Source organism: Pipistrellus hanaki, assembly GCF_964339955.1.
Source record: "Pipistrellus hanaki genome assembly, chromosome: 2".
Taxonomy (NCBI): Eukaryota; Metazoa; Chordata; class Mammalia; order Chiroptera; family Vespertilionidae; genus Pipistrellus; species Pipistrellus hanaki.
The window spans coordinates 5,143,520-5,155,139 of record NC_140504.1 but is presented as its reverse complement, the minus strand read 5'-3'; the positions used below and the strand labels follow the sequence as shown (position 1 = coordinate 5,155,139).

Below are 11,620 nucleotides of genomic sequence, written 5' to 3'. Positions count from 1 at the left end.
ACACGATAGGAGATTCAAACTTGTTTACCCCATCTGTGGCTACCTCTTCATGGATACTCCGTGGTTGTATCACTATACCGTTGATTACAGAACACAAACCTTTCCCTAACCCCCACCCCAAAATAACAACTTCCAGCCCTGTGAGGAAGCTCAGGGTAGCCTCATGAGGGGGGGAGGGAGGGGCATGGATCACGTGCACAGGCAGACTTCCAGACATTGATCCAAGCAGATATACCTTCGGGAGCAGGTCTGCTGTGTCCAGGGCAGAGGTGAGAGGAAGGTCCCACAGGGTAAGGTCAGCGGTGAGAGCCGACCTTATACAGCACACACGGACAAACCACTTATAAAAATAGCACCCCGAGCCTGCAACCACTGCACCGGAAACCAACCCAGCATCTGCAGTAACCAGCTCAGGAGCCAACTGCTGAACGTCAGACATGTAGGAAGTCAGACAGCTTATCTCTAGTAACCAGTTCAGAAGCCAAATGATGACCCCGTAATAATTGGCCCAAAGCATACCCGGCTTGTTTCGTAACGGATAGCTTCTCTAATCTTTGTCCCCACTTTCAACTTAGGACCAACCAGAGAAAGATAAATGTGCACCCTAGCCAGCCACACAGGGCACACGTGACGGGAGCTGACTCCTTGCTAGTCAGCTGTGAATAAATAACGTTTCTCGTTCACATCCGGGCGGCCTTCCTTTATTTCCACACTTGTTAGGTACAAAACCCCAGTTCCACAGTAACATTGGAGGAGGAATCCCCTGTGTGTGGGGGGGAGGGGACTGTGCAAGTGAGCAAGCCTGGGATAAGAAGGAAGAGCAGGAAACACATCTGAGTTAGAGGGACAGGTGTGGCAAGGTGCAAATCCCTTCCCTCTTTCTCCCGTCTGGCTAGCTGGACCACATTTCCCAGCCTGCCTTGCAGTTAGGAGTGGCCACAGGCCCCAGTTCTGCCCATAGAATGTGGAAGTGATGTACCCAGCTCCCAGGCCTGGCTCCTGGAAACCTCCCTTGCAATCCTTCCTGCCTGATACAGGGGGTCTGGTGGAGGCTCCAAGGCCCCCACGATGGTGGGGCCACTAGATGGAGGGAGGCTGGTGCCTGGAGGCCTGAATGGCTCTGGACCCTGCCAGCCCACCTTACACTGCATGCTCTGAGTGGGGAACACACCTTTATGCTGTGGAGATTTTGTTTTTTATTATTTTTAGGAAAGGAGAGGGAGAAAAACAACACAATGATGAGATGATGAGAGAGAATCATTGATTGGCCTCCTGCATGCCCCCTACTAGGGGTCAAGGCCACAACCCTGGCCTCTGCCCTGACCCAAAATTGAACTGTGACCTCCTGGTTCATAGGTTGATGCTCAACCCCCGAGTCTCGCTGACCAGGCAAGCCACAGATATCTTAAAGTGTTCCTTGCAGCAGTTAACTTGTGTGTCTGTGTGTGTGTGTGTGAGTGTGTATACATATGTGTGAAACATATTGAACATGTAGGGAAAGATTGAATATACAATTTATGGAACAAATAGTGAGTACCAGACTTTATTTTTCTCAGGCTATTTTCACAACAGTATAATTTGAGGAGATTTGATTCTTCTCTTCAGTTCTGCCACCGACTCTCTGTACTGACTAACTCATACAATAAGGGGGGAGAAGCCACATTTTTTTTAAAAAAGCAAAGAATACCTAAACTAATGTTCTGTCTTTTAAGTTGTCTTCATCTTTAGTTTCAATCTGACAAAAGTTCTTTAAAGCCAGAACAGCTTTACAAGCAAGGATCCCCACTTTTGGCACTTTCGTTCCACATAGCATTGAACGTTCTAGCCTGAGCTAGTAGGCAAGGTACAGAGATAAAATTGAGATGGTATGAGCTTGTAGGTAGAAAGCCATAAAGATTCCACACAAAAGACAACCCCCCCACTAAAAAAAACAACTGTTATAACTAATACATGGATCTAACAAAGTGAAAAGGCACAAATTGGACACATAAAAATCAGTTGCATTTTTGTAGACTAATAATGAATAATTAGAAATAAAAAATAAAAAAACAGTTATATTTACAATACCACCCAAAGGAATAAAAGCTTGGGAACTAACTTAACCAAGGAAGTGAAAGACTTGTACAATGAAAACTACAAAACATTGATTCAAGAAATTAAAATAGATAATTAAATGAGTGGAAAGACATCCTGTGTTTATGGAATGGAAGACTTAATATTATTAAAATGCAGATACTATCCAAAGTGATCTGCAGATTTAATGCAATGCCTATAAAATCCCAAGGACTTTTTTTTTTTTTCAGAGATAAAAAATAACCCATCCTAAAATTCACACGGAATCCGAAGGGACTACAAATAGCCAAAACAATGCTGAAAACAATGAACAAAGCTGAAAAATTCACACTTCCTAATTTCAAAACGTACTACAAAGCTACAGTTATGACAACTGTGCACTGGCAGACAGACAGACACACAGACCAATGGAACAGAACAGAGAGCCCAGAAATAAGCCTTCATATCTGGTCAGATTATTTTTGACAAGGTGCCTGGCCAAGGAGGGAAAGGACAGTTTTTTTCAACCACTCGGGCTGGGAAAACTCAACATCCACATGCACAAGAATGAGATTGGAGTTCTATCTACAACCATTGGCTCACAAAGTATCAGAGAACTACACATGAGTATAGGCAGAAGAGCTCCAATAGTGAGGACTGCTCTTTGAACATAGAAAAAAAAAAGAAAAAAGAAACAGAGGTCTTTGCTGGAGGGAAGAATTGCTGATATTTCTTAACACAAGCTCCTGGGACAGGCAGTTTGTAGAAATGGTTTCAGTTAACTCTCCTAAAATTCCTATGAGGTGGGGATCGCTTAACTTTCCTCCTATCTAGAGATGACCACTGGTGTGAAGCTCCATAATTTTCCTTTAAAGTTTTTTAATTACTAAATTTCCCTTTAAGATTTAATATATAAAAGGTGTAATCTCAACAAATTCAATAAAAAAGTAAAAAAAAACAAACAAAAAAAAAAAACAAAAAACGTAGCAACAGGAGCTTGTTGTAACTAGGGAAACAATCCTATATAATAAAAGGCTAATATGCAAATCAAATGAACAGCAAAATGACCTGTCGTAATGATGTGCGCTGACCACCAGGGGGCAGACGCTCAATGCAGAGCTTCCCTCTGGTGGTCAGTGTTCTCCCACACAGGAGCGTCGCTCAGCCTGAAGCCAGGCTCAGAACTGGTGAGCACAGTCCTGGTGGCAGGAGCCGCCTCAGAGGCAGCACCAAGGAGCAGTGAGCGGGGTGGTAAGAAGCAGTAAGCAGGTGGGGACACCTCCTAAAGTGCACAAATTTCATGCTCTAAACCTCTACTATAATTAATAATAGTATAGTTCCGGTCCTTCTCTCCCAGGGGGAGCTGGGAAATGTGATCACAGCAGGTGGCATGACCCAATTCATCTGAAAGTGACCAGCTCAGGGACACCATCCCCAATAAGCAAAGTCTGATTCCAGCCATGGCCTCCGGGAATCTCCATCATTCATTTGCTCAGTGAGGTAGCATTTATTGAGCAGCTACTATGTGCCAGGTGCCACGGAGGATTCTGGAAATACGGAAGAAGACTATAATACACACTTTTCCTCTCTGGGGGTCTCCTGATCTGATGGGCCGGGAGAGACAAATGAACAAGGAGTGACAGCGGTAGTTAAAGCTGTAGCTGGAGGCAATGGGTTGGAGAGACATCTGTTCAAGCAGGTGCAGGTGACAACTCTAAGCAAGTGTAGGCTTGAGGTCTACACTCTGGGGCAGTTCAGTGAAGATGGACAGACAGCCACGGGAAAGACTAGCCTGAACCGGAAGCCACTGGCTGCGCCACATCCCCTGACAACAAACCGGCCTAAGAGAAAACTCCCAAGAACTGTTGCCCTCCCATCTACCCGCCCCTTTAAGAGGAGAATTTATAGAGCTCGCGCCGCGCCTGGGTGAGCCGGTAGATCTTCTCCTTCAGGAACTTCCTCTTGAGGGCGGTCTCACTCTGCTCCTGGAGCAGCCAGGAATACTGGTCCTTTTCCTGCAGGATCTGCATCATGGCTTTCTGCAAGTAATCGCCATTCTCTTGGAGCATGAAATACTGGATTATGAATGGGATCTGGTTGGCGAGCCGCTTGCTGGTCTCCTGGAAGAGGCGATGAGAAGGGTCAGCTGGAGGGGTCTGGCCCCGAGGGCTGTGGCTGCAGAGAGAAGCCTTGGGGTTCTGGATGCACGCAGGGCAGCCTTGCTAAGTCCTGGTGGTCCCGTCCACCTCCCTCCAGTGTTCAGTATTAAACCACAAGGAGCTTCTGTCTGGGGTGCCCAGTTTTCCTACCTAAGAACCCACCGGGGAGGCCAGCAAACCCCAAGCTCCTGGTGCGAATCCCCGCCTTCCCAGGAGCCCCTCCCTCAGCCCTACTGCACCTCTGGGCAGAGACCTCCTGGCCCGGTTCTGGAGCCAGATCAGGACCTGCTTCAGTCCTCCCCTCACGCCCTCTCTCCATGGGCATGTCCAGCTTGCCTGGCAGCTGGACTCCACATCTGGGTAACTCAGCTTTTTACTCTGATTATGAAAAGGTTCAGTAGTTGGGCTTCTTTACAGTTGAAAAGCTACCTTCCATTCTGCTTGCCCTAATACTTTTAGTCCGGTGATTTCAACCTTTCTCCTCTCGCGACACACATGAACTAATTACTAAAATTCTGCGGCACACCAAAAAATATTTTATGTTGTCTGGTGATCTGACAAAAAAAAATATGTGTAATTTTGATTCATTCACACAGGACAGCTATTGTTGTGTTGGCTGTTGTCATTTTTTAAGTTGATAATCTAAGGGAAAGAGGTCAGTGCTTCTGACTAAATAGTCAGGAATTGCATGTTTTAAAAATCTTGCCAAAGCCCGTTTGGCTCAGTGGATAGAGTGTCGGCCTGCGGAGTGAAGGGTCCCAGGTTCAATTCTGGTCAAAGGCATCCCTATTAGGGGTGTGCAGGAGGCAGCTGATCGATGTTTCTCTCTCATCGATGTTTCTGTCTATCCCTCTCCTTTCCTCTCTGTGAAAAATCAATAAAAATATATTAAAAAAAAAAAAATCTTGTGCCGCGTCCAGCCAGCATAGCTCAGTGGTTGAGCACTGACCTATGAACCAGGATTTGTGGTTTGATTCCTGGCCAGGGTACATGCCCGAGTTGAGGGCTCAATCCCCAGTTCAGGGTCAATGATTCTCTCTCATCACCAATGATATATTTTTATTGATTTCAAAGAGGAAGGGAGAGGGAGAGAGAGATAGAAACATCAATGATGAGAGCGAATCATTGGTCAGCTGCCTCCTGCACCCCCTCCACTGGGGATTGAACCTGGACACCTAGGGGTGCCCTTGACCAGAATCGAACCCAGGATGCTTCAGTCTGCAGGCTGATGCTCTATCCACTGAGCCAAACTAGCTAGGGCTGCACTGATGTTTCTATATCTCCCTCTCCCTTCCTCTCTCTGAAATCAATAAAAATGTATTTTAAAATATTTTTGTGGCACATCAGTTGGAAATTGCTGCTTTAGTCCACAAGTGGGATTGGGGGGTGGGGAGCGGGTTAGAAACCATGAAGCTGATGGGGCCACATCATCTCGGGAAAGTAATTTCATTCCTGTTTTGTGCAGCTGGTGAGTGTGAAGCACACCAGGGGCTGGACGCCTTCGAAACATCAAAGAGAGTAAACACGACCAGCAAGATGAGTCGTATTTTGCTGTATTCTGAGAACAGTAATTTCGAACTTCCTGCATAGCATAAAATAAAAAGAATTTTGGGGTTGAAGTGACTTTTGAGTACATGCTCTGCCACCTGAAGAACCTGATTGGGGGAAATTCACTAGACGTGTCTGACAGGGCTCCAGTTAGAGGATGGAGAATAGACGAGTCGCTTATCAGAACAGAAAAGACCCCTCCCTTCTTCGCCCAGGTAAGCGCCTCTCAGACAGCGTGCCCCAGCATGGGCCACGTGTGCCCACACTCACCAGGAAGTATGCGTTCAGGTGCATCCCGATCTCAGTGATGGAGGAAACAGAAGACGGAGGAGTATTCGAAGAAGACAGTCTCAGGGGAGAAGCCTGTGAAACGCTTCCGTCCGTGTTAAAGGTCTGTTCCCGAATTTTTTGCAGAATCTCGCTGTAAATCTGGTCTTGACAATAAACCAGCTGCTCCATCCTGAACTGCAGGTGGATCATATTTGTTGCTGTTTCTGCTTGCTTTGTTTTTATGTCTTCAATCTTGTTCTGGTTGGGTCAGAAAGAGAGGCACGTTGCTGCTGTTTTGGTCCTCCCTCGTTATTTCAACTACTCAGGGAGTACTGGAGTACTGTGATGTTGAACACAGAATTAAGAATAATTTAAGGTGTCTCCATGATTGATCGTTGACCCAAGAACCAGGAGCTCATGGTTCGATTCCCTGTTGCCCAGGTTGAGAGCTCGATCCCCAGGAGGGAGCGTGCAGGAGGCAACCCAACAATGATTCTCTCTCATCTTTGATGTTTCCATCGCTCTCTCCCTCTCCCTTCCTCTCTCTGAATCAATAAAAACGTATTTAAAAAATAATTTAAGGGCAAAGGAGGCCTGAGGCTTTAAATGGTGAGGAATGAGATTCTGGCCACAGCCGAGGCTGGGCAGAGTTTTATCTAGAGCCGCTCACTTCCCTATATGGCGATTGGGATTCAGGCAGGGTGGCTAAGTTGTCAAGTGGAAACCCACACTGCCAGAGGCCAATTCTAGCATATCATAATTACAAAAGTTTTATCAAAAGGTTGATGAAACTTGGGGGCTCAACAAGTGCTGAATCACATGTATTATAATTACCTATTGGATTGGCTAATAGGCACTTCCCCCAAACCTGAATAGGATGAATATTTGCTGCCAGACAACTCAGGGCATCTCAATCTACACGTTATTGCCTCCTGTTGGCCAAACACCTGAACAGCTGTAGACTATTCCCCAACCTGATAATGCTTGTGTAAACCCTACCCTTTAAAGTAGGGGTGTCGAACTCAATCAGAGAAGGGGCCAAAATCTAAAATCAAGCCTAAATCGCGGGCCGAATGGTTTACTGAACAGTCATAAACTGACAATGTCATAAACTGACAGCGGAGTGCAGTGATGACAGCACGGTGTGGGCCACATTGAAAGGCCTGGCGGGCTGGATTTGGCCCGCGGGCCTTGTGTTTGACACACGTGCTTTAAAGGATATTATCTCCACCTTGCCTAAGGACAAACTGTGTGAATAAAAAGCAAAGGTTCTGAGACAAGGAGAATTTTTAGCTCCTTTAGCTGAAGCTCCTCTGACCACAAATGCCTTTCACAATTATCTTTCATCTCTGGACTCTTACTTAATCTATGCACAGCCTTTTTCCAGATTGCTGGGACAAGAACCCCGGCACCACACAGCGGTGGCAATATTTTTAAGTCAAACTAATAAAAATGTTGGACCAGGACTAGTAGACAATGCTGTCCTTCATGTAGGAAAAAGGCCCAAAATACTTGCCAGTCACTAGGGACAGTCATACATTCAGTTATGTCCTGCCAGGACACAAGGGACCGAGAGATCAATGTCAGTGTTGTGTTCTACTTCTCCCGGGAAGGGCCCCTCAACACCCGGGCAGAAGCAAAACAGCGCTGCTGCTCAAGTCGCCCGCCCGCACGGGTACAATGTTATCCCCACCCTTGCATATCTAAATGGAGTACACACGCGCCTTCTTTCGAAGGCTAGATCCTAATAAATCCGCACAGGTGCCCAGCAGCTGAACTGGGGGCACTTACCCGGGCTGTTTGATTAAGGTTGGAAAATTCGCCAAAATGTGTTTTGGCTGCATCAATGAATGTTTGCCGGACGATTTCTGACCAAAGGAAAAACCAAACATCAGTGAGATGCAAGCAGGAATCACATGGCTTAGTGGCACAGGGCAGGGAAATCATGGCACGGGCCCCTATTCAGACCTACAGACTTCAGTGAGAGAAGGAAGAGATGGTACACAGTCCTGGGAAGACATAAGATCCATGGCCACCACCCTCCCTGAGCAGGTGCCCTCAATTTCCTGTCGTTCCTGGTAGGTGTGATCCTCCCCAGGTGAGCATCTGGCTCTTTCTCACACAGCTGCGTGGAGGGTAGGTCTGACTAGGCGAAGCCCAATGCACTGGCACCCTTCTTTCCCAAATGGGCAAAGGAGATCTGCAGGCTGCGGTTGGTCATTCCAACCCAGTCTCTCCCTCAAGGCATGGAGACCATGGGCAGTGCTGGGAGAGCCCCTCACCCACGGCCTTCTGGAGCATGCTCAGGGCGGGCTCCACCAGCTGCTGGATGTACTGCTGCACGATGGTCTCGAACGTCTTGTAGTTGACAAACCCAAGAAGTTCTTTGCCCCGGTACTGGTTTTCATACTTTGAGACTTCTTCATGAATGATATTTTTAACTGCAAGGTGAAACAAACCACAGACATTTTTAAAGATAAAGGCATTTTTAAAAGTCTTGCTCACCTACTATATGTATCCTAAGGCGATGCTTCTAAATGCGCCAGGAACCAATGTCAGCATGTCATGATTACAAGAGTTTCATCAAAAGGTTGATGAAGCTTGGGGGGGCTCAACAAGGGCTGAGCCACATATGTAATTCCTGTTGGGACAGCTAAAAAGCATCTCCCCCAAACCTGAATAGGATTGTTAGCTGCCAGACAACTCAGGGCATCTTAATCTACACATTATTGCCTCCTGTTGGCCAAACACCTGAACAGCTGTAGGCTATTCCCCAATCTGACAATGCTTCTGTAAATCCTACCCTTTGAAACTCTACCCTTTGAAGTGTATTATCTCTACCTTGCCTTAGGACAAATTGTGTTAATAAAAAGCAAAGGTCCTAGACAAGATGAGAGTCTTTAGCTCCTTTAGCTGAAGCTCCTCTGACCCCCAATGCCTTTTAAAACTGTCTTCCGTCTTTGGACTTCTTCTCGAATCTACATGCAGCACAAAGCTCCCTTCTCCAGATTGCTGAACCCTTCGTAATGCTTGGACAAGAACCCTGGCATAAATGGGAGTCCTTTTCATAATGAAAAACATACAAGTTCTAACAGAGACCTTCAGGAACAAAATCTGACTCTAAAAAAAATGTATTTCAACTGAGAGTCATCACCCCGAGAATATGTTGGGTGTGTATAGTTGATAGAAAGGAAGCAGATGAGTTCAATGAAAATAGGAAGTTACATGTTTCACTTACAAGTCTCTCAAAAATTCAGCTAAACTAGGGTTAGAGGAATTCTACTGTGGAAATGAGTAGTGCTGTTTTTTTTTTTGAAAGTGGCAGACATTTTAAAATATATATTTTATTGCTTTCAGAGAGGAAGGGAGAGGGAAATGGGAACATCAATGATGAGAGAGAATCATTGATAGCTGCCTCCTGCATGTGCCCTGACTAGGAATTGAACCATGACCTCCTGGTTCATAGGTTGACATCAACCACTGAGCTGCGCTGGCTAGGTAACAGTACTATTTTTATCAAGTGCCAGAATGGAAAACAATGCAATACACACACACACACACACACACACACACACACACACGCTCACACGCAGCCCACTTTCATCCTGGCTGGAGCAGAATGGAAGGTGGAAGCATGCCAGACAGAGCCAGGAGACTCTTACCAAAGCCTTCACCTCTGGTTTCGGCTTCGGGGTTACCAGAAGGGAGAAATGGGGGAAGCGGGATTGCCTAGCCTCACAACAAAGATGTGAGAGAGAAGCAAGTCTGGGATGCGGAGCTGCTTTCTGTGGAGTGGGTGAGGGCAGGCTCCCGCCCAGTCATGCATGCCCGCACGCCGCAGGCCAGGGTCTCTGGGGTGGGCAATCAGTACCCCACACTGCCTGTGCCGGGGGTAGCTCCTGGCCTTGGTAACTACGACGCAGCTGCTGGGGCAACCCTGGCCCAAGACTCACCCTTTTGGGAATTGGCTGCAAGTACACGGACCCACTGTTTAAACTCCTCCCGGAGTTTGTTGTATAAGCGCGTCTCTTTGTCCTTCACCACTTCTTCTCCATCTACTAACCTTTCAATGTTCCGATTGAACACTTTGATTTTCTGGAAAAGAGGTAACGTCATTCCGCTGTGCTGTGGTTGAGGAGCCGGGCCGGGGTGCAGGGCGGCGAGGGAGCTGGCAGTACATCACCCACCCACCCTTCCTATCCCAGGTGACACTGGAGGGAGGACAGGGCCCCGCAGGACCCAGGCAGGGGAGCACAGAGGCCCCAGAGATGCGCTGGGCCACCTGGGAGGGTGTTGCCGCTGCAGGGAGAGGCCAGATTCTGTGCCCGAGTGTCACCTGGCGCCCGGGAGTCCTCACCTCGACCAGAAAGAACATCTTGTCGGCATCGGTGTTGGGGATGTGCTCCCCGCACTGGCGCAGCTCCTCCGTGGCGCTCAGGTGGCTCTCTCGGATCTGATCCTCCAACAGCGGCAGTGATTTCTGAACAAAATAACAGCCAGCAGTGAGACACCGCAGCCTGGAGCACGTTGACAGATGTCTTGGGCACAGGAGCAGAACCCGCTGGGAAGTCAAAGGCGGAGGGAGGGAGGGGTTCTGTCGCTGTGTGAGGCTTTGAGGCAAAGGCCCATAGGGAGCTGGAGCAGAATCCGTGGTTCTGTGCTACAGCGAGGAACACGGGGAGGGGCAGATCTTGGTTTCGTTTGGTAAGGTAAGTGTCTGTGTCTTTAGATCAATTACACCCGAACACAGTGTCAGCTTTCTCTAGGAACACGTGGCCTGGGTGAGCATCTGAAGATCATCAACTGAGAAAGAGCGCTTTGGTAGAAGCTATGCCATGGGGGTTGGTGCCAGGCTGGGGACAGTCCTAAGCAATCACCATGCAGGTGAGGAGAACAGAGAGCCTAGAGCGCTCCACGAGGGCTTCCTGTGGCCACGCCCTGTGTCTCAGTGACGGCCCTGGGTGTGGGGGAGCACCGGCTTCGTGGCCTTTTTCCAGGACAGGAACCAGAAGCTCAGGGAGGCCCATAGCTGGGCAGCCTTGCTGAGCTAGTAAGTGGCTCGGTTCCAGTTTGCACCCTGCTCACCAAAGCCCAGACAGGTGGACCCTGCCAGTGAAGACACCTGAGTGAGCAGCGCCCCCAATCCTGCTTCGGTGCCAAGGTCGCTGCAGCCAGCACGGCAGGAGGAGGTCATTGAGACTCAGAGGCAGCTTGTCAAGGCTACACAAAATGGCGGTAAAGGTGGGGGCGCCAAGAAGGTAATAAGGCCTCCTGGGCTCTTTAAAACTAAACAAAACATATATATGTATATTTCAAATTACAATGACCAAAATTGAATCCTGATATACATGAAAAATTAATTTAAAATACTACAAATTTCAATTTTAATGTAAAACTTTAAGTGTTGAGAAATGTGTTATCAAAAATGTTATCAAAATGCAACATCTTTTTGCAGAAACACGTGTTTGTTTTTGCAATTAGACAGGGTTCTATCTTTTGGTGCCTCCTTCTGCACACTGAGGGGATTCCGCAAGAGTTAGTCCTTCTCTAAGTGTGTTCCCGAGACCGCCTGCGAACTTACAAGGGCAAAT

General features: G+C 47.6%; 1 protein-coding gene across 1 annotated transcript in view; it reads right to left on the bottom strand.

The window, feature by feature from the left end:
• Positions 1 to 1,514: 1,514 nt before the first annotated feature.
• Positions 1,515 to 11,620, bottom strand: part of MX2 (MX dynamin like GTPase 2) — a 30,813-nt gene continuing 20,707 nt past the window's right edge. The window contains exons 9-14 of the mRNA XM_084873625.1: positions 10,387 to 10,509; positions 9,983 to 10,124; positions 8,312 to 8,470; positions 7,821 to 7,897; positions 6,030 to 6,287; positions 1,515 to 4,172 (exon numbers count right to left, since the gene is read on the bottom strand). Coding sequence (XP_084729751.1) covers positions 3,942 to 4,172; positions 6,030 to 6,287; positions 7,821 to 7,897; positions 8,312 to 8,470; positions 9,983 to 10,124; positions 10,387 to 10,509 — 990 coding nt within the window. The 3' untranslated portion in view covers positions 1,515 to 3,941. The remainder of the gene's footprint in view (positions 4,173 to 6,029; positions 6,288 to 7,820; positions 7,898 to 8,311; positions 8,471 to 9,982; positions 10,125 to 10,386; positions 10,510 to 11,620) is intronic.